We start from the raw sequence: 26,871 nt of genomic DNA on the forward strand, positions 1-26,871 counted from the left end.
CTGACCTGGTGACCCCAATGACCCCAGTGTTTGGAAAGGGGTACCTCAAATATCTGTGCATTGTTTCTGACACCCTGTTTAGCATGAAGGCCCGTACTAATGACATTTTAGGCACAGCAAAAATAGCTGACATACAGTTGTTTGAACACCCTCAACTGACATGTCATGAAAATATACTTAATTACGGCAAAATATGGCATTTTTATCCTAATTGTAGTGCACAATTTCTATTTATTTGCTGAGTTTTACAAGCTGGAAAAAAGAAAACCTGTAAAATGTGCCACATCTTTTGCACAGGCCACATTTTATGTTAATTGTTTTCCCCATTAAATTCAGCAAATAAACATTTGCATTGAAATGTGTTTCTCTGTAGAGGATGTGTTAACTTACTGGCACTTAGAAATTAACAAAGCATGTCATGTGAACAAATTGTATACACATGCTTAATCAAAGACATAAACAAGAAAGACTGGTCTTTTTATAGCTGTGCATTTATTTTTGAGAAAACCAACCAATAAGACATCACAGAACAGTTATAAATACAGACTCTGACACTGAGAAGTAATAACAGTATGAGCTTCTGTATGTCCTCTTATAACTTATCTATACAATGACTTTGTGTTGTAACTCGTTCTCTTTAAAGTGCACACAAACACATTAAGATCGATGTATGCTGGACTCAAGAATGGCTAAATCTCAATCTTCATATCAAAGGTTCTTTACCAGATTTTCATGTCAGTAAGAAACTGGTGGAGAATATTCTCTCTCACCAGTGCACATCCTTGATACAGCCCCCAAAACGATGATCACCTGAGAGAACATAAATAGACATGAACATCAGCAGTTATAATAGTATCACTGATAAGATGTGAACAGGCAAAACTTAGACATTTGATTCAAGACATTTTCCAGGCCTCATTAGATATTTTTAGTTTGGACTCAATGGATATGAAATGTTCAAGTTTTGACAAACTGATAAACTTAAGTATATAAACTGTATAGAAACACTTTTTATTTAACCCTTTAAAATCCCAGGCTTGTTACAAACTAAGGCTTATTATTCAGTAATTACAGACACTTCAATTCAAACTAGTTGAGCTATTCTTTGGTCATAAAAGTGTATAATAAAACTGTCGGCTGTGGCCATTTACGGGGTTAGTAAGACAAATCAGTTCATCTACCGTTTACTGTCCACCAGCATCAAACAGCTTCTTCCTGCCCTCCATGCCAGACATGGCCTCCACGTTCTTACGCCAGTCAGTCACCTCCTCTTTCTGTGTGAAAAAACACCAGATTCATTATTAGCAACTGAAGCAAAAATGAGTGAATAGTACTGAACCACATGGCTGAAAGGATACAATTCAAGTCAATCTGAAATCAAAATGTACCTCATCCACCTTATTAGATCATGTCCTTGGTCATAGTAAGTGAGATTCATCATACCATTTAGGGATAAAATTATTGTTTTTCTTTAATCTTTGTTAAGTGTGGCGACTTTTGTCAACTTTAAAAATGTTGTTTAAGTTTTGATTACATCACCGTGCACTAGCAGGCAGGAGAAATAACTAAGTTAACCAGTAATAGACCTCTAAAGTCGTGCATCATTCTGTTGTCGATGCCGTGCCCATATTAGGAATTCTAGGTCTAAGCAGGAACTCCAGCTGTCGCACCCTGTGGTAACAAAAATTTTTCAAATCTGATACATTTTTCCTCTGAATATCACTGGATCCTCTGGATTACATGCCCTCATATGACGTCTCAAACTGTTCTCTTAACTACGACATTTTATGAAGCTTACTAGTTTGTATGGAGTGTTTAGTTGAGGTTATCATGTCAATTCAGTGTGCAGCACTGTTACAGTCTGTGTTCAGTAATTTAGTAAAAATAATACACACTGATTCTTTATGCTTTTAGAAATTTCAGAATGCAGCCAGTTTAAGGGGAGCCTGGCCACTTCCTATTTCTCATATTATATCAAATACATGATTGCAGAACACAAGAGGGCGACTGCCAGTGAGTTGTCAATGAATGGGTCGTCAGTGAATGGAGGTGAGCTACACGACTAAAAACAAAAACTTAAACTTGTTTTAGCCATTTGAAAGGGACTTTTCTTTAATTTTGGAAAGCAGATGGGTGTATTCCATTAAAAAAATGGCAAGCAGGTTTTGTGCATTAAGACGCTAGCATTACTGTTACTGAGTGCTGATTGTCCAGCTGATCAGCTCATTGGCTGAGTGAAATGGTTTGCATTCTCTGACATCATGAAACATCAAAAATGTTCAAAAATTTAACAGCAGAGTTGAACTATTTTATGCTGTTCTATGTTCAGAATATTAGTGCATTTTTCTCTATAAAAAATGTTTAAGCATTTAAAAAATAAGATTTTGCACAAAAGCTCCACAGCAGCCCATTCATCACTCAGGAGCGCCCTCTAGTGTTTGGCAATTCTCCTCACTATACATTCTCTGTCTATGTCATATTTTTCTGTCTCCTCAACCCATCCCCCACCTATCATCAAGAGAACGCTCAGTTAGTACAAAGACCCTTCCTAATACCATGTTTCATTCAAAAATATGTTACCATACTGAAGGAAAACACGTTATGATTTTGGATTACGGTGCACAGTAAAGTCATTTGGAGTGGTAAGCTTCACTTCAGGCCTCACTTTATCTTTGTACATATTTCAGTTTTCTTTGGCACTTACACAAACTTCAGCTCAGGAAGTCCTTGTTAATTAGCTGATTAGCAGAGCTGAGCAGCAATTTCTTTCATTCACTCAGTCACTTGAGCAAAATGTTGATGGATTTGTGCTATGTATTTTCAAATCATAACAATAAAGTGGCAAAAAGGATTCTTTGCATAGAATAACCACTTTTGGTACCTTTGGAAACCTTTGAATGGATGGTTCTTTAGAGAACTGTTTTGGTACATGAGAAGTGTGAGTGTAAAGAGCCTTCCTAAGTTTAAAGACCTTCCACATGATGTATGGGTTTTAGGAGGAACCCTTAGGGGTATAGAACTTTTCCATTATGTGAAGGTTCTTTAGATCTTTGGAAGGTTCTTCAGACCCACAAATCTCATTTACAAACATAAGGAACCAAAAGTGGTTCTCCTGTTACATCAAGTAGCCCTTATGTAGAAGCTTTATTTGGAAAGGTACTTTTAACTTTGGTTAGTTACCTGAAGTAACACCACTTTTATTTGAGTTAGGGTTTAGGCTACTTTACCTACATCTACTGTTTTGTTAGATCAGGTGTGTTGGAGCAAGAAAACACACAAAACACAAAAGTTAGGCCATTTATAAGCTCTACGATAGGCTGTACCTTTTCTTCCTCCTTCTTGACTGTTTTGAGGTTGGCTTTGAAGTCCACAGACTCCTTGACCTTGGAGCCCAGAAGAGCACCCAGCATGGCATCAGCAGAAATCTTCACCCTCCTCAGTGCAGGTCTCTTCATTTTGCCCTTCAGCTCAAAGATTTTATGGGACAGATCTTCGATCTGAAGTCAACACAAGTTTGTTTAGTTGCTAGTGAGAAAACCTATGAATAGAGTTAGGAGTGCAGAGCACTTTGAAAAAGTCAGAGACCACCCTTCATTTAAGCTCCAGCCAGAACAGCCAGTAAGTGCAAGTTATTCACTTTTCAGCGTCAGAAAAAAACAGAAAACATTAATTTAACATAAAATTACACAGCAGATTCAACAACTAAATATGATGTTATATTTCCCCACCCTTTACAGCTTCCACTCTTATTGGGAGTTTTGCTTTCAGTTTTTCCCAGAAATCTGCAGGGATATTTGTCCACAACTCATAAGTTCAGTCTTAGAAGTTGATTGTGTTTTATGCTTCTTACAATCCAAGTAATCCCAAACACATTCAGAGATATTGAGGTGTCTGGACTCTGGGGTGGTCAGTCCATTGTTCTGAGAACACCAACAGCTTCTTTGTTTGATTTGCAAATTTTCTTTTTTTGTGTTTCCCTTTCTCAGTAATGGCTTCTTGACAGCTACACATTTTTTCAGATCTGAATCAAGAGTGGAGCTTGATTTTCTCCTCTCCCTCAAAGATGAAAGCAGTACTTAGGAGTCTCATTTTCTCTGTAACATCTGATCATTTTCCTGTGGCTTTTCTCTTCATTATGCAAGTGGATTATTTGACTTCTAATCCTAAAAATACCTCCTGGAAAATGAATAACCTGTACTTAATGGCTGTTTTGAGTGGAAATTAAATAAATGAAGGGTGGTATCTGACTTTTGCAAAGTACTGTATGTTCTTGAAGAACTTGTGTAGCTGGCAAGTGTACCTCTTTTTCATTTTTGGTCACTTTGGCTGCAATGTCATATCTCTCTTCATCTACTACATCAATCTTTTGGTGTAGTTCTCTACACAGAGCCTGAGGATCATTTACAAACATATGGACATAAAATTTTAAAGGTTAGACATTGAACCCTTGATTTATGCTAAATGTATTTCGCTTCATTAAAAATAAGTGGCTTCAGTGACATTACAATATATATAGGATACAAATAAGTAATTACTTCCCAACATCAGTCACTGTTTTAATATTATGGCTCGATTAGATTTAAAGCATGTCATGTTGACAACCCAACAAACCTGCAGCTCCTGCACAGACAGGCCAGACAGCTTCAGAGGAGGCACTCTCTCGTTCAGAACTCTTTCCCTCTCCCTCTGTTTCTCTTCCTTCTCATTTGCGATCAGTGTGCTTGCTTTCTTTAATATTTTAGTCTGAGAAAAAGAATCAGGTTCAAACTCGAGTGTCATTTTAACTGAAGTGTACTTGTAGTGTCACTTAACCTGTCCAAAAGTGTCCAAACACTATTCTAATTATTAAACTGAGAAACCAATTGCTGACATATGCATTCACTTCTGCACATAGTTTGTGTAATCTCCAAAGAAAAGCATTGGTAATAGAATAGGATTCTCTAGTACAGCCACACAGAAGCCTAAGGTCATCATGCCCAATGCCAGTAAGAATCAGTGAGAGGGTATAAAGCACCCCAGAATTGTGCTGTGGAGCAGTGGAACTGTGTTCTCTGGAGTGATGCAGCCCCATCAAACACCTTTGTTATGAGTTGAAGTAATCCAGATCTGTCCATTCAACATCAGTACCTGACCTCACTAATACTCTTGTGGCTGAATGCAATCAAATCCTCACAGCAATATTCCAACATCCAGTGTAAAATCTTCCCAGAAGAGTAAAAGCTGCTACTGCAGTGAAGTGGGGACAAATTCCCTATTAATAACCTTTAATTCAGAGGATTTTTTGATCGACAGGTGTCTACAAACTTTTGGAAATTCAGCATATTCACAAGTATCATTGAATGTAATGTCTTTACTTTCCTGGAATGCAAGCAATACAAACACTAACCTTCAGGAACAGCCTTCGCGATGCTGAAATCTTAGGTTTCGGTTTCTAAAAACATGAAAGCATAACTTCATTGAGCTTGTATTTTCCTTTGCATTGTACATTAACTTTTAATTAGCATTGCTCAACAATGTTGTCTCAGGTTAACAAATTCATTTTCCTTATGTTACAATCACATGATACATATTTAATGACCTTGAGAGGGATAAGAATGACAGGAGGGGTGTGGCTAAACCAGTTAAATGTTTGGTCTTGGTGATAACATCTCTTAGTGGGCATTTTTAAACTTCTTTCTAGCATGATGCAGCTTATGATGACACGTGACTGAACAAGTCCCTTAACAAAAACACATTTTCATCATTTTTCATCCACCCAAAAATGTAAATCACAGCTGTTGGTGAGAGGTTTATTTTTTAACATTTAGTGTGCATAAATGATTTTTTTTTAATGTTATAAAAAAAGCTTAAATATCTACGTTTCCTAGAAGCAACATTTTGCAAGAGTGGAATAGATATAGCCAAAAGCAAGTGTCACATGTTTTCTAATGTAGTATGTTTTACTGTAAATAAAATCAGCTAGTATTTGTGGTATTTAAAGATAAATACATTGTGTAGTTACTTATTTTTACTCCAAACATTAACATAAAAAATGCTGTGTCACAAAGCACTGACTGCTGAAAACTGGTGCTGAGAACAAACAGGCATAAACTAAAGATAAGCATAACATTCTCAATTCTGCAGAGTGTTTTGACAACCAATGATGAAAAAGTCACAACTTTGTTGACTTACCGGTCTAGAGTTGTAGATGACAGATGAGAGAAATAGTAAGAAAAATTGGAAAGGAAAGTCAATAAAAATACATGTTGCATAAAGCCGCTGGCAATAAGTTTACTGAAAAGGTACTTACGCCTCAGACATTGTGATTTTAAGTGCTTCCTATGAAAACCAATGAAAATGAATCAGGCTTTTGTATCCAACTCTCACATATCCTATTGACTTTTGCAAAACTAACCAACCATTGGTTGTACAACCTTTTACCAAAACACAAATATGGAGACAAAGCTTACATTCATAGATAAAATCCTCTTTAGAAACGCGCATTTAAAATAGCAACATGAGCATCATCAAGAGCATAAAAAGGTTGATAGTATAATAAGATCTGGAAAAGAAACCTAAAGAAATGGTTTTAATGTTTAAAAATGAGTACCAGGCTTTACAGATGTGTACTTTTATCCCAAAGTGCATGTATACCAGACAAAAATCAGACTCTTCTAGACGATCTGACTGTATTGCTTAAAGAAATAACCACCAAGCTGCCTTCATATACCAGTCTTTTTTACAGCTCAGTGAAAATGTTCAATAAAAGTTGAGAGCACATACCTGAACTGTGCAGGAAAACCCCAAGAGAGTGAGCAGAGTGTAACAGTGCCAGCTCCTGAGGAAGCACAATCAAGTTTTATGGCTTCAATGGCCTTCTGTGAGTGGCTCACTAAAATAGACTAGACTGCTTGAAGCTCACTTTACTTAGAAGCTGCAAAACACAATTGCGTGCTTTGCCTAGACCTGGGCCCCTTCCTTTTGTCATTGTTTGACCCTACAAGGGTGCAGAGCTTTGGGTGAAGCATGCCAGTGTGAATGTGAGGCCTAAGGGTGCAACAACACTTTTAAATTTGTTTATCGAGTCAATAGTGATCAAGAGGAATGTGGCTAAGAATTGAAGTGAACTCAGTAATTGGTTGGATTCCATATTTTTGGGATTATATTCAAGAATCGATATGAAACACTTCACAGAGTCTGAATGGGTAGCAGAGCATCTGTGTAAACATGGACAGTATGTAGTAATCCAAGACTGTCAGCATGCTGAAGCATTTACACAGCAGCACATTTGTCACAGTGGACGTGAAGCTTGTTATTGAGAGACACCAGTGGGTTGACAGTGGAAGCCCTTAAAAACACCACACATTTCATCTGAGCATTGCATCATATTTAATTGTGGAATGCCATTACACTGTGATTGTATTTTCATTTGACTGTAAAGAATTGCAATATCTGGCATCATTATGCTACACAACAATACAGAAGGTCAAAAAGTCACAAAATCGACCACTTATCAGTTTATCTGTACAAACAATAACAAATCATTGCTCATTTTTTACTTACACCTGCTACTATACTGTATTGCAATGCACAAAAATATCACGTGTATTTTTGTGCAACAGGAATAAAGTAAATGTAGACAGGCTAAATATATGCTAACAATCACTAGCTTCTGTTCTGTTCACAAAACTTTGCAACATTTACCCATGATCATAAAAACATACAAATCCACATTACAAATATTTTACACAGATAGCTCAACACAGTGATTATCACATTGAATCTGCACATTTTTGATAATCTTGCTTGAGGTTTCAATTTCGGCAAATGTCACAGGTGTCTTCTGATCTTGGCATAGCTCGTTCTTGTGGAAGCCACCTGTTTGTTACATGAGGTTGAATTAGGAATGGAAAGACATTATATTTTGGCTCATTCGTTCATGCAAATCAAATTTAGCCTTACCCCAAATGTAACTGATCAGCCAAGACATGCTTGGGGTCCGATGTTTTCTTCTTTAGTTTTGCACTAGAGCGACAAGGCTAATGTAGCTAACAAGTAATAGAGCTAGCAAGTTAATGCAAGGTTACTCAACAGCTGAATGTAGTTTGACGCAGGTGTGTGATCATTTAGTCTTGCAATTTGCACTCTGCTAACTGGCTATAAGCTTCCATTACTTCTAAGCTACGTTATCCGTGTAGCTCTAGTGCAAAACTATAGAAGAAACTTTCAGATATCAAATACATTTTGGCTGATCACCATTTGAGGGAATGAAAAATCTGTATCAGTTTGATTTTTCACCAAACTGTTGCTTTAAGGCTGACAGTGAAGTGGCACTGTTCATGTTACTGCTTTCATGTACCTTTTACTGCCCAGCATTAAACAGCTTCTTCCTGCCCTCCATGCCAGACATGGCCTCCACATTCTTACGCCAGTCAGTCACCTCCTCTTTCTGTGTGAACAGAAATCAATGGGAGGAGTTCTCATTTTAGACACCCAAAGAAATGATGAAAGCAGTGTAGGTGATTCATGAATCGTGACTTTTTAATAACTCGTAGTGGAAGAGTGGGAGGTAAAGTAAAATGCCCTACCTTCTCCTCTTCTTTCTTGACGGTCTTCAAGTTGGCTTTAAAGTCAGCCTTTGATGATAGTTTGGATTCAGTCAGGGCGCCCAGCATAGCATCTGCAGATTTTTTCACCCTCTTCAGTTTGGTTCTGTTCATGGTGCCCTTCATTTCTCCAATCTTTTGTGTCAGAATCTGGATCTGCAGTGAACACAGCACAACAGTACTTTACTGGAACCAGAATGAAGGACTGTGTTTTTTTTACCTCAACCAAAATGCTAAGTATTCAGTACTGGCTTTTATTCCATCAGTAGCATCATTCGCAGTTTTGCCTGAGTGGTTTAGACTGCTTTATTATGCTGTAGGGCTGTCGCAATGAATCAGTAAAAAAAAATACATATTTTAAAAATATTAATTGTTTAAAATGTTTAAAATGTATGTTCTCAATGAATCGGCTTAGTGATGAGTTTCGAGTATGGATGATAAACAGAGTATGTATAGGTCATTATAAAGCCATGTTTAGCAGATTCTCCACAAGGGGGCACTATCATCGCTCAAGCTGCATTTGTTTGCGTCACACAAGAGGAAACCCACACAAGCAGGATCTCACAAATGCATGTGTTATTAGTTACAAAGTTCATGTATATGAAGTAAAAGAGTATATTAAGAAGGGGTGTTGCTATGTGCATAGAAGAAGTTGAAAAAGCTTTCCTTATCACAATTTTTCAGTGAACCAAAGTATTTTTCAGTATCACCAAAGAGGCATTTACATTGCCACATGCCTCCGTCAATTGTGCAAAACAACATGAAACAACGCTTTTTCATGTTAAGACACTATTTCTGAACATGTAGACACAGCATTAGCTTGCTCTGCTATTTCTCCTGAAAGTAAGAACTTCTGACCTGAGCTGCCAGTGAGTAGCTCGGAAAGAAACACCCTGTTGATGAATGGAGAGCTAACTCGGTACACTCTGTACAAATGTGGGGAGCAGAAAAGCGTCTCAGAACGCACAACATGTCGAATCTTGAGGCGGATGGGCTACAACGGCAGAAGACCACGTCGACTTCCTATTCAGTCAGCTAAGAACAAAATAGCTGAGCAGTGGGCACAGGCTAATCAAAATTGGACAGCTAAAGACTGGAAAAACATAGCCTGGTCTAATGAATCTCAATTGCTGCTGAGGAACAGAGATGGCAGGGTCAGAATTTGCCAACAGCCTGAATCCATGGACCCAACCTGCCTTGTGTGAACAGTCAAGGCTGGTGGAGGTGGTGTAATGGAGTGGGGAATGTTTTCTTGGCACACTTTCGGCCTGTTAATACCAATCAATCATTGCTTAAATGCCACAGCCCATTTGAGTATTTGAGTATTGATGCTGACCATCCCTTCATGACCACAATTTACCCAACTTATAATGGTAACTTCCAGCGTGATAATGCATCATGCCACAAAGCAAAAGTCATCTCAAACTGGTTTGATGAACATGACAATGAATCCAGTAGAAAACCTTTGGGATGTGGTAGAACAAAGATTCACAGCATGAAAATGCACCTGAAAAATCTACAGGAATTGTATGATGCAGTCGTGTAAACATGGATCAGAATCTTAAAGGACTGTTTTCCAACATTTTGTGGAATCCATGCCACAAAGAATCAGTTCTGTTTTGAGAGCAAAGGGAGGTTCTACCCAGTATTAGTATAGTGTTCCTAATAAAACGCTTAATGAGTGTATGAGCATGAATTTTATCTTTTTTCAGTATTTTGAAATCTTTGAAAGTATGTTAGCGTTACATTACGTTACTGTTTTTTATTGTTTGGCCCTAAAATCACATGCAGATTCATTAATCATCAAAATAATTGGTAGTTTACCTGACTACATTGTGATTGATAGCGACAGCCCTACTGTCTTACTGTATGATGTGACAGGATGAGGCGATACCTCTTTTTCATTTTTGGCCACTTTAACTTCAAGGTCGTATCGTGCTTCGTCAACAATGTCAATCTTGCGGTGGAGATCTTTGCAGAGCTCCTGGGAAGGAATTTTCAGATATTTCAGATGCTGTTAACTACACGACTCAGTCACATGGTTGTCTTTCATATTGCTACTAGTAATTTGGTAACAGCAACTACCTGCAGCTCCTGTACAGACAGACCGGACAGTTTGAGTGGAGGAACTCTCTCGTTCAAGGCACTGTCCCTCTCGCGCTTGTTCTGTTCTTTCTCTGCGACGAGCATAGACGCAGCTTTCTTCAGAAGCTTGCTCTGTTGGGTAACAGGTTAGACAGTGAAGACGTTGGACAGTGGCTGTAAAGTAATTGCTATCTATGATACTTAGGCCACCTAATTTAGGCTGGTGAAATCACTTGATATATAACCACAGCACTCACTTTTAAGAACAGCCGGCGTGTGGCCGAGTACTTGCTCTTTTTCTGAAAGTGAAAAAAGAAATTATTGAGTAAATGTGTTTCACTGTGGTCTTTTTTAAAACTTGCAGTATATAGCACTGTGAAAAAGTGAGAGACCACCCTTATATTTAATTTCTAGTCAAATGGCCATTATGTGCAAGTTATTCATTTTTCAGCTTCAGGAAAAAAACAAACATATTTAACAGAAAATTACACAGAAGCCTCAACAAGTAATAAATATAACATCACTTTTTTCACTATTTAGTGTGTCCACTCTGCCCCGTTATTACAGCTTGCGTTGTTTTCAGTAGACTTGCTTTCAATTTTTCTAAGAAATCTGCAGGGATGTTTTTCCACACCTCCAAAGTTCAGTCTTAGAAGATGGTTGCATTTTCTCCTTCCAACAGTCCAAGTAATCACAAACACATTCAGTGATGCTGAGGTCTGGACTCTGGGGTGGTCAGTGCATTGTTCTGAGAACACCAGCAGCTTCTTTGTTTGACTTGTACATTTTCTTCTTTTTTCTCAGCTTCACAGCTACAAATCCTTTCAGACTCATAGTGCTGAACTGTATTTTCACAGTGGAGGGATGGACAGAAACAGCTGTGGAATTTTTCAGATCTGAAGCAGCTTGTTTTTCTCCTCTCAAAGGAGAAACCAGGTCTTGTATGGTTGTTAGGAGCCCCATTTTCTCTGTATCTCAATCAGGAACTGCTGTTTTTCACTTGTTTTCCTTTGACTTTCCTCTTCCTAATACAAGTGGATTATTTTATATCTAATCTCCTCAGAAATATCTCAAGAAAAACGAATTACTTGGACTTAATGGCTGTTTAGACTGGAAATGAAAAAAATAAAAAGTGGTCTCTGACTTTTGCACAGTACTGTAATATGAAAGGGGGGAATTTGAAAACAACTCCAAAATAGTGGCTTACCGGTCTGTTTTGGTGTAAAATAAAGAAAAGAAAAAGAAGAGAGTAAACATCGATCAATCAAATAAGCATGATTTGATTTACAATTGGTCATTACTATCATGTAACAGGGAAAGGGTTGACATCTTACCCCTCAGACATGACTTCTGTTCTTTATGTGCCCTCCAAAAAAAGAAAAAGAAAAGTCATTTAAGATGAATAGATGACACAAGTACACAAATATTGGTCTTAAAGTCTTAAATTAATCTTGATTTGAGTCAAGAAAACATACAAACATTTTTCTACTAATGAGATCAAAGACAGCAGGATGATTGCATGTGTCTGTCCAGCTTGATAGTCATTAGGAAACATTGTTACATTGACTACTTGGCAAGATCAAACAAATCTGCCAACAGAACACCGTGACAGCACTAAGAATAAACTGCATCTTGCGTCTTTGTTTCCTAGAAACTGAATATAGACCCTACGAGCGCAACACCCTGTTCAGTTCTGCATGGGTTGTACAATGTCTGCTTAATTGTAATGTAGGCCAAGAGGTGCTAGATTGTTCCTGAGGGGCTATATTTGAACATTGCTACCATGCCTTCCTATCACACTCGCAGCTGCAGCCTTGACATGCTGGATGACGACTGTGACCACCACAGAGATCTTGGCTACCAGAACTGAAATCTTTATGGAGCTGATCACAAGACAGAAACCTGAAATCTGTCCTTGCTGTCCAAGAAGAAGTCATGAGTTAATGTCATCATTGGCTTTGTGCTCAGACGACAGAAGATTTGTGTTTTAGACAAAGTTTAGTAACCATAGGCTCTTATAAAAGCAATAAAGGTCCCTAAAGCGTTCTTTTTGAACAATGTTGTAGAAGAACCACCCCTTTAAATAATTCAAAATGAGTATGAGGAACCAGTTTATAGGTTAAAGAACCTCCATATTCACATTATAGGTTTTTCCTAGAACGTCCAAGCCATGAACAACAGAGGAACCTTTATTTTTAAGAGTTTGGTACAGATTCTTTTTAATACACTCTTAAAAAAGTGGTTCTTCAAAGGTTCTTTAGTAAAGACAATTATATATGGAACCATGATAGCTCAAAGAACCATCTGAATGGTTAAATGATGGAAAAAAAACTTGAAAAATGGTTCAGCACCAAAATAGTTCCACTATTGTTATAGGACCTCTTTTGTGCTATATAGAGCTCTTTTTACTAGGGGTGGACTCCAATTGTTGACCTGAAGTTTTGTGGGTTCATAGCAAACATTAGTCTTGAAAGATTTAGTCTTAATTTGTAGATCTTAGTATTTCAACACACTTAATTTCTCTAAGGAATCTGCATCCTTGGCCTCAACAGGCCCCTCAGGGACCAGGATGGTATTTTTACAGAGCAGGCCAGATGACAAAAGCCAAAAGTCAGGGTGGGCATTCCTACTGTATCCTCACTTTTGGCCTAGATTATCCAGCTAAACTGATGAATCCTGCTTTGTGGAGTAACTCCAAGGTCACCTAGATCTGCGCTACAAGTCATGAGGTGATAAAACCAGAGCTAATAAAGAAGGTGGGAAAAGCAAAGCTGCTGGGGGTGACACCTCAAGGCTTCTCTCATTCCTCACACAGCAACATTCTGACTTGGGTCAAGTGTCCAGGCCAAACAATATGTTAAAGTGTCCAGTTACACTTCCCCATTCAGCGGCTCCAGCTTGGTCAGAGCTGCCGGCTAGTGCTGTGTTAACGGTCCCTGTAGCCCCAGCAAAACCAGCTACAGCATTTCATAACATGCATTCTCCAAGGTTAGCACGAGCAGACTGCTGCTGAAGCACTCTTTTGCAATCCTTGATAATCCCTCCCTGCTATTATGAGATGCATAACTGCAATTCCACATGGAAACCTGGAGAGATTATCTACCAAAGTACAAAAGCCTGCTGTAAAGACCAAATAGGCCCTATTAACCTGCTACTAATATAAGACAGCATTCAATAACTGTCCAAATGTATTTGACAGCCAAAACTATGACCAGGTCCAATGGATACTGAGGCAATCCTGCTCTAACTTACCTTGAAGTAGAAGAGGACCAGGAAGAGTGAGGTGTGCAGTCAGAGCAGAAAAGGCATTTTATGGTTTTTGATGACAGATTTATGGTTTGAATCCCTTTCGTGAATGGCTCGCTAAAATAGACCCCCTGCTACGCCTCACGCCCTCTCACATGTGCAAGAACACCTGCCCTTCACCTGCCTTTCAGTGTGGCGTTTGATAGATGCCTTATTCACACACACACACCGAGACAATGGTCATTCAAAAACTCTGGTGACCTTTATCTCTAGGAACCATCTTTCACAATTAAAAGGCAAAAAAACACGATAAACATGAGCATAATCACGCGTATACCTCTTCCATTAAAGGTAATGTACTCTCTAACTAAAAATAAATGAGCATGACACACATTTAATTCATGTAACACATATAAATCTAATCCACGTTCAAGGTGCCCTCTGAGCTACTACAAATCTAAATCTTATAAAACAGATGATGGTGGAGCCACAATCAGTAATCAGTGTGCAGAAGAGCACCCTTATTTATTTATTTATTTATTTATTTTAATTTTCAGTCAAAACAGCCATTAAGCACAAGTTATTCATTTTTCCAGAGATATTTCTGAGGAGATTAGATGTAAAAAAATCCACTTGTATAAGGAAGAGGAAAGTCAAAGAAAGAATAAGTGAAAAAACAAGGGTTTCCAAAACAAAATATGATTAAAAGCTACAGAGAAAATGGGACTCCTAACAACAGTGTAAGAACTGGTAGACCACCAAAGCTGTCCCCATCAGAGCTTTTGTCGTCTCTTGCAGCCCCTCATCTTGCAGATCTGAAAAAATCCACAGGTGTTTCTGTCCATTCTTATTCTGTGAGAACTCTGTAGGCCAGGAATGTTGTGTAGCTGTCAAGAAGCCCTGAGAAAAGGAAACAGACCAAACAAAAAAAAAAAGAAAATTTGAACTAGAACACCAAAACTGGACATCTGAGGTTTTATGGATTAATGATTACCTGGTTCGTGCAACTAACTTCTAAGACTGAACTTTAGAAGTGTGTACAGATTTCTTAAAAAACTGAAAGCCCCCTGAAAAGAATGAAAGCTGTAATAAAAGCAAAGAGTGGACACACTAAATACTGAAATATCTGATATTATATACAGTTGCTGAGGCTTCTGTGTAATTTTCTGTCAGTGATATGTTTTCTGCCTTTTTCCTGAAGCTGAAAAATAAATATTTGACTGGAAATTAAATAAATAAAGGGTGGTCACTGACTTTTTTGCACAGTTCTATATGAAGCTTTTGGAAAATTATATGTTATTTATATATCTTACATTCATAAACACACATATAACCTTACACATCAGTTTAACTCTGTATCAACTGGTAAGTTATGCTGACTGCCAGAGGTATTGTTTATGGGATTATTTTTAATGTATTAAACCTATTTTGAACATTTATTGATTTTACCACATTGTATTTTATAGCTGTTGAAGCTTTGTGTTGTGCCTAGTTGTAGTCAAATTGTGTACTGCATGGCCTCACATTACTTATCTGTTTAAGAACTGATGATGGGGTCAGTTAAGGCCAGTCATGGCTGTGTTTAAAGGCCATAAAAGCAGAATCTGTTCTGTAGCTGTGTGCCTGACATTGCTCTGTAAATGGGCTGAGGGCGAACTATAACTCAAGTGAGCATAACTGCTCATAAAGTAACTGCTGCATGGTCCGACTACTGATATGATTACATAATGGATTGGACAATCCACTAAATTAGTGCACTCAAAAATATGATCAAAATATTAAGCCAGGATAAACTAGAGGCTATCATCTATTGCATTAAATGTCATTGTTATGCACAGTTGTCTTTTATCTGTAAGAGTGCTGACATGGTCATCTATGAAAGGGGGACTGTAAGTGTTTATGTGTGCCATTTTGAGGGAAGGGGGCTTCTTTGAGTTTCTGATGACCGCTGGCATGCTACTGGAAATATAAACATGTCAACAGAACCCTTTATAAGTCAATTTTCATTTTAAAATTATGAATATGTACTTTACTTATATTACTAATACTTATGTATATTATGTAGTGTGATGTGATCATTTATAAGTACTATAATGCTATGGACTTCATTTACAACATCTAAGATCTTACTGCCCTCTAGTGGATATTTATACTAGCATTCAAGATGAATGACATAGTCTATCATTCAACAGCCTGGAATCACTGTTTATTATATTACAAAACTAATTTTGTATGCAGATATATGCACAAAACAATGCTAATATGATGGCACTGAGTAACCTCACAAGTTTTGAGGTGTCCAGAATGATGAACAGAGCTGCAGATGCTTCTATAATGACTGAGAAAGCTGTATAACATTGAGAATGAAGCTATACTGGAATCAACATCCAGAACGCCTTGTATTTTTAAGAAAGTAGTGATTAAATCTTGAGTCAGAGAACTCGACAAAAAGGTAATCACAGTATATCATATGTATGAAGTTTATACAGTTTATGAAAACTTGATATACTAAATAAAACATCTGAAAATATATTGTGGTGTGTAGTTTATAATATCTACAGAACTGTGCAAAAGGCAGAGACCACCTTTTATTTATTTAATTATCTGTCAAAATGGCCATTGAGCACAAATGATTTTTGTCAGGATATTTCTGAGGAGATTAGATGTATTATTATGGGCGTGCATGAAGAAGAGGAAAGTCAGGGGAAAATAAGTGAAAAAACAGAAGTTTCCAACAAATTTTTAGAAGATACAGAGAAAATGGGACTCCTAACAGCTGTGCAAGACCTGGTAGACCACCAAAACTGTCACCACCAAATGGAAAAAAAATAGTCCAAATGTATTTATCAAATCTATTTTGGCAATGTATGAAAATTTGTTAATTGTTTATTATATTTGTTTTTATATGTTTTCAGTTGTATGCAGTTTTATAGCTAAATATACCTGAACTGAATGAATGGTACTGACTTCTGTGTTTTGCTTTGTACTTTGCATTAATCATGTACACATGCAGTAAGTATTTCAAATAAACAAGATTTCAAATCATAACTGCATTTTCACGGTGCATCAATACCACCAACACTTGCTTTTGCATGTTAAAGGTTCATTTGCTAATAATCAAAATTAAGATACTGGAATACAAATTCATTCCAACAGGTGTTTCAAATAGCATGCTTTTTGGCTATTTTCCTACATTTTCAAATGTATTTTATAAATACATTTACATACATTATTTTTTGTTTGGTACATTTCTAGGTGTAATATTAAATACATTTTAAATAAAATAAATGCATTTTAAAATACATTTGGTTAATACAGCAATATATTGTGAAATACATTTTAGTGTTTGGAATGTATTTCAGCCTGTACTACAATGTATAGTCCATATATTTTTTTTCCATATGGGCCCTGAGAAGCGGACTTAAAGTTGGTATTTTTAAGAAACTGCTGGTGTTCTCAGAACAATGCACTGATCACTCCAGAGTCCAGACCTCAGCATCACTGAATGTGTCTGAGATTAGTTGGATTGTGAAAAGTAGAAAATGCAACCAACTCCTGACTGAACTTTGGAGGTGTGGAAAAATATCCCTGCAGATTTCTTTGAAAAACTGGAGGTAAGATTCCTGAAAAGAATGGAAGGTAAAATAAAGGTAAAAAGTGAACACACTAGTAGTGCTCTTGTTGTAAAGGTAAATGAGTTCACCTAGCCAACATGTGTTTACTTCCAAAATGTTGAGATTAAGTACAATATATACCCATATCTTCTCCCTTGTACATCAAATGGCAACCCTTAGCACTTCTCTATCCGGTCTCTCAGTCAAATACTAATCCAGTGCTACGGGTACAGGTGAAAGTGAAACTCATTAGTTTCACGGACATCTTCTGAAATGGAAAATCTCCGGCAGATTTATCTGATCTGGTTATTTCCTGTCTACCATCAGAAAAAGCTTCTTCAGTTTTTCAGCCACTGCTTCAAGCACACCTCGATCTACACATGCTAGATTAAAAGCAGTTTCGGAAGATTACCGGGCAAAAGGATGATTTTTGTCTTTTTGTTGCTTTCAGTTGTGACAGAACAGGTTTCTCCTCTTGGTCTGATAAAGGATCCTCCAGTGCAGTGCTCCCAGGAGGTGAGGGGTTTCTCTTTTTCTCAATTACTGTCCATCATCGAATTTGTAGATAAGTTCACATAAACTCAACTGCCTTAATGAATAATCATTATGTTTCTCTTTGTCAGGGATTATCATGCGGTTTTAATATAAGTGAGTATGAAATGACCTCAGTTTGGTCGTGGATATTATGCATGGACACAAAAGGTCACATCTGTTTCTGTTGAATTCAGGTAAGTCACAGTGTTCAGATGAAGGCTGGGTGAGGCCGAGGCAGGACTGTCCCATGTTGCCTGAACTGAAGGTCGAGGTGTCATTTAGGGCAGATGAGAGTGAAGACATAGTTCCTGTTCTATTTCTCACACTCACTGAACCTGCTGATGGTAAGACATGCTTATCTAAGCCCCAATACACTCTTAAAGGGGAATTCCAATTTCCAGTTCCACTGATTCTTCATAATTTCTGAATAATTAAGATGTAAACAAAATTGTTCCTGAGCAGCATGACCTTTCAAGCTTTGCCTCTAAAGTCAGGTTTTTTCTTATTTACAGCAATCCCACATGGGCATTTCAATGTGAACTCAGGCTCACTCACTTGCACCTGTATACCCAAAAGACAAGGCCCTGACTGGCAGTTAGTGTTCTCTTTCAAGCATGTTGAGTGGTACAACTATCTAGCATTAGCTGCAGTTCAAAAAGTTGCATTGGCTGGGTTCATGTGTCTTAGAGGAAGCATATGCCAGCCCTCACCTTCCCCCCAGCTCCCCAGGCTTGGTAGCAAACAGCTAGAACTCAACATGACTAAATTTGGGAGAAAACTACGTAAAATAAAACTTATATATAAAGTCATTCAGTGTGGTTTGATGAGAAATGCAGCATTATAGAGTGAAATCAGAGCAAAGCTACCTCTCTAAAATTTACAATAAATGGTTACAAATATGTTGCTGATATTTGAGACATTGTTTTATGATTGTGTGATATGATTTTGGCCATGATCATAGGTTTCATATTACAATGCCAAGGGGTATTTATGTAGGGTGTTGTAAAACAAAATAGTTGCCAAAGAAAACATATTTGTTCTGATTTACATCTATTTTCCAAATCAACATGTCGTTGATGTCCAAAGGAGAACAAGCATCTCCAAAATAGTAACTTTACAGGAGAAGGCAAAAACACTTTTATCTTTCAATGTAAGTCAATGTAAAGAGATTTTATTCCAAGTGATTTTAGAGCATTTCTATTTTCACACAATGTAAAGGACAGGTGTGTTGAAATGATGTACAAAAATAAAAATCAACAAAAATGGAGATACATGGTTTTCTCTGGACAGCGATGATATAAAATTATGTGTAGGTTCACTGGTCACTGGTTTTTGGATAGTAAATAAAATGGCTATATTTGTGTTGGGGATGTCGTGACCTTGGTTTCTTTTACCACCACTGTAAAGAAATCCAAGTCAGCAAGTTTCTCTAAAATTAAACTTTTGTTTCTCAACCACTTAATTTAAAAGAATTGGCAGAATTCCCCTTAAAATATGTAAGGGCCAAAAGGATTCTTTGGAGTGATGCCATAGAAGAACCATAGAAGTTTCCTAAAGAATGTTTCAATGTATGGCTCTTCAAAGAACCTTGTAAATAAGATTTAAAATAGTTTAAATGACCTCCATATAATGTAAAGATTGCATATCAGTTAAAGGTTTTCTCTTAGCAGCATACAAACAAGCCAGGAACTCTGAAGGGATCTTTTAAGGGGATATAAAGGGATTTATAAAGGGAACAATGGGCCTCATTCACTAACTGTTCTTAAGAAGAGATTTCTTCTTAAAACAAACTTATGCAGCTTTCACAAAGATTCTGACATTCGTCAGTGTTTTCTTATTTGGGAGAATCTACACACACTCAAGAGCACAAAGGTGTGAACAGTTCTGCGACTTAAGAACACGTTATCAATTTGATGTAAACTTTTTCTTAAGACCTTTCTCATGAACAAATTCAGGAAAAAAACTTGGTGAATGAGGTCCTTAGTTTTAAAGAGTGTAGTTGGCTAGACATGCCCTTTTCCTGCATATGTTTGCAAAGGCAAAGGCAAAATGCAGTATTTGCAGTGGTGGTGAAAACTTTGATCAGCTTTATCTTTTGACAAAAGTTCCTGATTGAACTACTCCCAGTTTAAAAGAAAACTAAAAACTGCAGTAAAAGATCCACTATTGAAGTTACTGCTCTTTGCCTATGAACACTCTTGTGGTTCCTCAAGGTGTCATTAATAGTTATATATAGAACCATCACAAAAACCTGAATTCTCAAATTGTTCTTTACATGGTTATATGGCTCTTCTCCATGATGGAGACGCAGTTGTATAATGTCCTTTAAGAACCTTTTAAAAATGGTTCTTGATAGCATCAAAAAGGGTTGTGTTGTTGTTGAAGGCCATAGAAACTTTTTTGTTACTATGTAGAACCTCTTCGTCAGTACAAAGCAGTATAGATTTCATTATTATAAATAAAATAGTCTCTTGATTGCTTCTTGTAATGAGTGTTACTTAGCAATCATCACTCCTGGGAGCACTAAAAATGGATTCATTCCAAATCTGAGCCACAACTGTAACTCTAACTGCTTTCTCTCCTCTTTGCTCTGTACTGTACTGTAGGAAGCATTTTCACTCTGCAGGGGACGGAGGTGCACGTGCTTGAGGTCACCACTAACAGCCATCTATGTATTCGTTACATGTTCCCTAACAAAATAACATTGATTTTAAATCAGGATGAGAAGCCAGTAAGTCCTTGTTGTTCTGTTATGCTCGATCAATTACTGAATGACTCCAAAGTTTTTATTTGTGAGTTCCACAAAGTTAAAACTTATTATTCATTGTCATTTAGTGGTCTTTTACTTTGGACCGAGTTGTGGTCGATCCAGGGTTGACCTATCAAGTTTCTGTATCTAATTTACCGAAGCCAGATGTGGGGAGACGTGCAGAAGTGCAGAATATTACCGTTCCAGGTGAGCTACGTAATCTGTACTGACCATGACTACTGTTAATTTCAACAACTAAAGCTTAAGGGACATTCCGGCCAAAATAAAAAAATAAAAAAAGCACCAGTTGTAAACATGCCAGCTCTTATATTACTGCTCCTGTAGTTTCCAGAGTTTTGGTTTAAAGACTAGGCAGACCTCCTTCTAATGATGTATGTTGAAGGTTGAACCAATCTTTTGAAAAACTACAGCTTTGGTGGATTTTTGAGGGTTGTTTTTTTTCTTTGCTAGCTAATGAATGCAGAAGAAAGGCTAATGCCACTGCTAGGGGACGAATATCTTACTGTAGCTGCAGTCGCTGTGTTCAAATCATCATTACAGTGAATGAACAGAAAGGATTAATGAAATGATGCATGAAATGAGCAGTACAACAAGCTAAAAGCTAAAGTTAGCACATTAGCTACCTGCTATCTAGATATCCTACATCAGTTTGGCTTCTTTCTCTTTCTTGAAAGGATTAAAAACTTCTCTCTGGCAGCCATTTTGTGTTGAATAAAGATTGACGTTTTCCTTACAATTCTGTTCTGGGGTACTAATGCCACTAATGCCAGCTCAGTTGTGTTTATTAGCCTATAGACCAGTGGCTAGGCTACAATTCAAGATTAGTTCACACCACAGGGACTCTCATACTTGCTGGGTATTGTAGTGAGAGAACACTGATAAACAAAAACATTCATCAATGTACAATCAAACTGATGAGGCCTCCATGATATTATAAAGCTTATTGCCTCAAGTGACTTATTGCTTTTATAAAATGGCAGCAAACATAAATAATGATAAAATACACAAATTTTCAGAAAATAATTCATTATTAATAATAATCGACACAAACAAGTATTCCACCAAGAAATATAATTCCTTTAGAGTATGGTATTGTTGCCAAGCAACCATGGACCGCTGAATGAGGAGAACGTTTGGTCGCCCGTTGCTGTATATCGCGGTCATTTCATGATTTTTTAAACCTTTTGTCATATAACAATGAACATGTGATAAGACAGCACTGTTTAATGCAAAAAAAACTCTAGCTTTATAAGTACTTTTTGGTCACCAAATTACCACCAATCCAGCAGCGCCCCACTTTTTGTGCTGGGTCTGAATCTCAAATCGCTCCCTGCTCCCTACATAGTGCACTACATAGGAATTTAAATACTGGATCCTGCACCCCAACGGTGCAAAATATAGCAAAGAAATAGTCATTTGAGACACATCCATACTCGACAAATGATGCACTATTTGGCTGTAGAGGCTAGAATTTCTAAACTTTCATAGCTAGCACACTATGGAATACGGAGCCATTTGGGATTCAGCCTGGGTTTGATGCTATTAAGTATGTAAGACATTCAAGTGACATTTTTTAGACGTTTATACTGTTGTTGTACAGTTAATCATACTTTAAGTGCTTTAATTCAAGCCTGTGATATTAATTATGGAGTTGTTTAGCATGTTTGCTATCTTTTAGCCTGTTAGCTCGCTGACCAGCCTAGTTCTAGTTAAGAACATAAGTTGTCAGCCCCTCAGTTTAAACAAAAAACGGTCTTACTTCAACAGTATACTCGGGTCCATGCGAGCAGCATGAGAGTTGAAGATTATTCGAGTAACAGCACAAGGGTTTTTTTGTGCCGTGGTGGAGTAATACACAGTTCAGTTGTTGTGAGGCGGGCATAGGTGTGGATCCTGTAGATTTTACAACGACTTTGAATGTGACTTAACCAATCAGATTTTAGGACCTATCTGAACTATCTGTTTCATAAAACTAGTTTTGTGCCCCTTTAAATGCTGTGTTCAAACTGTAGCTCTAAATGTGAAATCTTTTTGACTGTTTTGTCTTTATTTTAGTATTTCTATTCACTTATCATTGATTTATCATTGCTTTGTTGCTGTCAAGGGTGTACAGATCCTAGCATCCAAAAGCTCACAGTGTGCCTGGAAAATGGTGAGCTGTATTCATTTAACTCTAGAAAGTCAATAGTATTTGTTTTTTCAAGTCAATCTTGTTAATTCCATGTAAATATAAATGCTTTGTACTATCAGGCAGCCTCTGGAATCCCAACCCCACCTGGTCATTTTCAGATACTGAGAACAGTGGAGGAGTGATCACAATGACCTTTAATACTGGACAGTTCTCTGAGCTGTACAGAGTGGGCCTTCACCGTCCTGATTTTCACACCAACTCGTCATTCACAGTCTCAAAGGTGCTTTCTTTATTAACTTATTTATTGTACTGTTTTGTAAAGTGTCCTTGCATAAGTCATAATCCTGCTATTTTTATGCTAAGAATACATACAGAACATATGATGTGAAATACTTTTTTTACTTCACAGGACAATCGTACATCAATAAGTGTCAATTTCTCTCTGAATGCTTTGCAGTTAAAACGCTGTGTTTCTGTCTTTGTGGTGAGTTGTAACATTGTTCACTCACACCTTTTGAGCCCTCCCTTGCCCTGTTTATCTTTTAACAGAAAGTCATGACTTTTTGCATGCTTTTTATAGATTAAACCATTCTTTGTGAGGTGCATGAATAGCTGTTCAGAATACAAAAAAAAGTTCAGAATACCGGAAAAAGTTCAAATCTGCTCAAGTAAGTACTTCTTTTACTTCTCGTTATTAGTTTCCTAGATTTTGCCCTTTTTAAGCCAAAACCAACAATGATGAGATGTAAGTAATGTACATCTGTAATGTACCATAACGTTTTTATCCACAGTCAACATGTTAAAATGCTGTTTCTTTCAGGCCCTGAAATAAAGATCACCAACAGACAGCACATTTCTTGGGCTGTTTTTGGCCTAGTGGGGCTCATAATTTTTGCTTTCTACGCTGCTCTGCTGCACAGCAACTCAAAGGAGGGTCAGTATAACTTTTTTAAAAAGCAACAAATGCAGGCCTTCTGTATGTAGTATGGTGACATTGAGTTAAATGCTTTTTTCCACTGTTCACTCTTATGGAATGTTTATATTTAGGTTATTTGATTATTTTAATTTTTTAATGGTAACACTATATGCCCAAAAGTACCCAGACACCTGCTAGACCATAATTTTTTAAAAATCAACTGTATTAATTTTACTGCAATTTCAGAGTCTTCTTTTCTGAAAAGGCTTTACACTAGATGTTGGAACATTGGGCCTCATTCACCAATATCTTCCTATTTTTTTCATAAATTTGTCCTTGAGAAAGGTCCTAAGAAAGTGTACATCAGATTCATTCATGGATGGGAGCAATTACATGAAAAAAAAACACTCTAGGTCTTCTGGAAGTCTCAGCTATGATACCAGGTTTCATTTAGTTGTTAGAAATGTAAAACGACAGAGTTCTTTCCTGAAAGAATCACTATAAAACTATTGGATATGGGAAAATATGTGTTAATGTCTTTTACAAGCTTCTTATAAGGAATGTTTCTACAAGTTTTAAAGGTCAGTGTTTCATGTAGGATGGCCAAAAAATATTAATGTGTGCCACTGCTAACTTAGTGATAACATACTATTGGAAATCTCATAGGAGCGTCAGCAGAAGTCAATTGTAATGGTGGACATTTTCCTTGTTTTTGACCAAGTTTTGACATTTTTGGCCTGAACTAGAAAGGTAGCTCTAATAATCATGGTTCACCACTCTCCAATACATGTCCAACTCAGCCCACACCAGCACGTTCAATGTCATATGACACACCAGCTCCAGCTGCAATGGCATAGACACAGTCAGTGTTCTTCTTCATTCAAATTGTGTTAAAAATATGAGAGTATTGCATTGTGAACCCCGTTAGTCAATCAAATTGAATTGTGAGCTGAGTGCATCATTACACCTCTACTTTTCAGTCCAATCTGAGTTTGGGAAACTGGTCAAACATAGTGCACAATAGCTGTCTTCGTATATTATGTATGACAATCAATGTCCTACACCTTTTACAGATTCATATTCTTCTTCTCATAACACCTCTGACAAGGAGGAAGTGGAAAGTGTTCCAGTGCAAAGGCCCAGTAAAGTCTTCATCATCTACTCTCTGGATCATCCCTTATACAAAGAGATTGTCCTTAAGCTGTGTGCCTTCCTAAGAGCAAAGTGTGGCACTGAAGTCACCCTGGACCTGCTGGACTTCACCTGGCTGAGTACTGTAGGCAGCATCCAGTGGCTGGACATGCAAAGGGAGAAACTGTCCATGTCTTCAGATAAAGTGCTGATCTTATGTTCTCCAGGGGTGTATGCCAAGTGGAGGGGCATGTGCGGAGGGAGGAGGGTGATGACCAGGGAGGACGTCCGGTCACCTATGGGAGACATGCTCACCCCGGCCCTTGCCCTCATCGTACCAGATTTTGTGCATGCTTCTTCTTTCCAAAAGTACATTGTGGCTTACTTCGATGATGTGTGCAATGAGAAGGACGTGCCTGCTCTGTTTAACGTGGCAGTGAAGTACCAACTGATGAAGCACTTTGAGGAACTCTTCTTCAGGCTCATGGACAAGGAGAAGCACGAACCTGGAAGGATTAAACAGGTTGACGGTATCAGTGGAGATGACTATTTCAACTCTTCGCCTGGAAGAGCCTTGAAAGATGCCATTGAGGCTTTTCAGGCTTACCAACTGGCAAACCCCAACTGGTTTGAAATGGAGCTTGTAGATGCAGATGGAGAAGTTGAGGAAAGTAGCCTAGAGCGGGACTGTACCTGTGTTCTTCAGAACCAGCTATGGGCCACAGAGATCACAACTCCTGCACTTGTCAACAACATTGGAGGTCAAATGCATGAAGCAGAGCCTGTAACATCAAATGCTGAATCTACAGTCTCAGACTTCTCCTTAAATGGCATTTATACCACAGTCCCCTTCATACCCACACTGAGCAGCCAGATCAGTCACTCAGGAAACCCAAACAAACCTGCAGAGGCAGTCATTGACTCTTTGTGACCAAAATGGAAAAATGATGAGGCAGATGTTGACCCTGTTCTGATTTTGACGAAATCACACATTTGCACTTGCTTTTTAAAAACAGGAGATTATTTTTTATGTAAACTCTTTTCTGTTATTTATGTTTATGTGTAACAAATAAATAAACTGAAAGAACTGAATGAATCAGTAACTACTAAATAAACAGATAAATGAATGATTGATTTATTAATAGGCTGAACTAAACAATCAATGAATCTGATTGGAGGAACTGTTGAAGACAGATACCATTTTTCCTGGAATAAGATTTTTTTGCCCAAGTAAATAGTTTTAGACTATTTGTATCGGTCCATTCATTAAAAAATGTAACACATTGTAAAGGCCAAAAGGCATTTTCAAATCATAAATGCTATTGTTGTATTGTTAACTTATTTACAAAAACTTTTTTTTTAATTTATTTATTTACTACTCATTACTATTCATTTATTTACAAGTGATTTAAACAATTACAATGATACTTCTTACTGTAATAAATATACTGAGTTTATTACTAAAATATACAACCACATAATTCTGAAGCACACCAGTTTAGATCAAAAACAAGAGGCCTGTAAAAGAAGGCTGTGGTAGTGGTTAGCATGGTTGCCTTACAGTGCTGGGACTATGAGTCTGAACCCTGTCTTGGTGACTTTCCATGATTTCTCTGCATTCCTCCAAACTTTTCCTCCAAGTGCTCCGAATTCATGGATAATGTGAAGATTGGTCAATCAGAGTTAAATGAGGAAAATTTCAGCAAATCGTCCAATTACAGCAGGTAAAATCAGTGAAGAGATTTCACTGGCTAATAAGAATGCAGGATTCCACTAGCCAGTCAAAATGCAGGATTCCAGAAGCCAATCACAGCCCAGGATTCCATTATCCAATTAAAATACAGAATTGAGAAGCAATT

General features: G+C 37.5%; 3 protein-coding genes across 3 annotated transcripts; 1 reads left to right on the forward strand and 2 right to left on the reverse strand.

Annotated features, from left to right (window-relative positions):
• Positions 1 to 693: 693 nt before the first annotated feature.
• LOC118806777 (troponin I, slow skeletal muscle-like) lies at positions 694 to 6,874 on the reverse strand. The gene is made up of 9 exons (XM_036568332.1): positions 6,763 to 6,874; positions 6,290 to 6,318; positions 6,172 to 6,175; positions 5,387 to 5,431; positions 4,612 to 4,743; positions 4,301 to 4,390; positions 3,324 to 3,497; positions 1,182 to 1,274; positions 694 to 810 (listed from the first exon to the last, which is right to left on the reverse strand). Exons 2-8 carry the CDS (start codon positions 6,298 to 6,300, stop codon positions 1,185 to 1,187), a joined length of 546 nt encoding a protein of 181 aa, XP_036424225.1. The 5' UTR covers positions 6,301 to 6,318; positions 6,763 to 6,874; the 3' UTR covers positions 694 to 810; positions 1,182 to 1,184.
• A 477-nt stretch (positions 6,875 to 7,351) lies between these two features.
• Positions 7,352 to 13,980, reverse strand: LOC118806778 (troponin I, slow skeletal muscle-like). Its single transcript, XM_036568333.1, has 9 exons — positions 13,923 to 13,980; positions 12,005 to 12,036; positions 11,878 to 11,881; positions 10,928 to 10,969; positions 10,671 to 10,802; positions 10,480 to 10,569; positions 8,568 to 8,741; positions 8,339 to 8,428; positions 7,352 to 7,857 (listed from the first exon to the last, which is right to left on the reverse strand). Exons 2-8 carry the CDS (start codon positions 12,013 to 12,015, stop codon positions 8,342 to 8,344), a joined length of 540 nt encoding a protein of 179 aa, XP_036424226.1. The 5' UTR covers positions 12,016 to 12,036; positions 13,923 to 13,980; the 3' UTR covers positions 7,352 to 7,857; positions 8,339 to 8,341.
• Positions 13,981 to 17,818: 3,838 nt separating this feature from the next.
• LOC118806523 (interleukin-17 receptor A) lies at positions 17,819 to 25,943 on the forward strand. Its single transcript, XM_036567951.1, has 11 exons — positions 17,819 to 18,046; positions 18,154 to 18,178; positions 18,259 to 18,408; positions 20,671 to 20,795; positions 20,900 to 21,020; positions 22,939 to 22,986; positions 23,085 to 23,245; positions 23,375 to 23,449; positions 23,546 to 23,633; positions 23,786 to 23,899; positions 24,955 to 25,943. Exons 1-11 carry the CDS (start codon positions 17,954 to 17,956, stop codon positions 25,941 to 25,943), a joined length of 1,989 nt encoding a protein of 662 aa, XP_036423844.1. The 5' UTR covers positions 17,819 to 17,953.
• The last annotated feature ends 928 nt before the right edge of the window (positions 25,944 to 26,871 follow it).

Source organism: Colossoma macropomum, unplaced genomic scaffold (genome assembly GCF_904425465.1).
Source record: "Colossoma macropomum unplaced genomic scaffold, Colossoma_macropomum, whole genome shotgun sequence".
NCBI lineage: Eukaryota > Metazoa > Chordata > Actinopteri > Characiformes > Serrasalmidae > Colossoma > Colossoma macropomum.

Excerpts from the sequence above, each read along its gene's own strand:
- LOC118806777 (XM_036568332.1), bottom strand. Across the intron at positions 4,391-4,611 it reads TGTCTGTGCAGGAGCTGCAG|GCTCTGTGTAGAGAACTACA; the intron begins GTTTGTTGGGTT and ends AATGATCCTCAG. Across the intron at positions 3,498-4,300 it reads TGACCAAAAATGAAAAAGAG|ATCGAAGATCTGTCCCATAA; the intron begins GTACACTTGCCA and ends TGTTGACTTCAG.
- LOC118806778 (XM_036568333.1), bottom strand. Across the intron at positions 8,742-10,479 it reads TGGCCAAAAATGAAAAAGAG|ATCCAGATTCTGACACAAAA; the intron begins GTATCGCCTCAT and ends TGTTCACTGCAG. Across the intron at positions 8,429-8,567 it reads TCAAGAAAGAAGAGGAGAAG|AAAGAGGAGGTGACTGACTG; the intron begins GTAGGGCATTTT and ends CTGTTCACACAG.
- LOC118806523 (XM_036567951.1), top strand. The coding sequence starts at position 17,954 with ATGATTTTTGTCTTTTTGTTGCTTTCAGTTGTGACAGAACAGGTTTCT. Across the intron at positions 20,796-20,899 it reads TAAATCAGGATGAGAAGCCA|TGGTCTTTTACTTTGGACCG; the intron begins GTAAGTCCTTGT and ends ATTGTCATTTAG. Across the intron at positions 21,021-22,938 it reads GCAGAATATTACCGTTCCAG|GGTGTACAGATCCTAGCATC; the intron begins GTGAGCTACGTA and ends GTTGCTGTCAAG.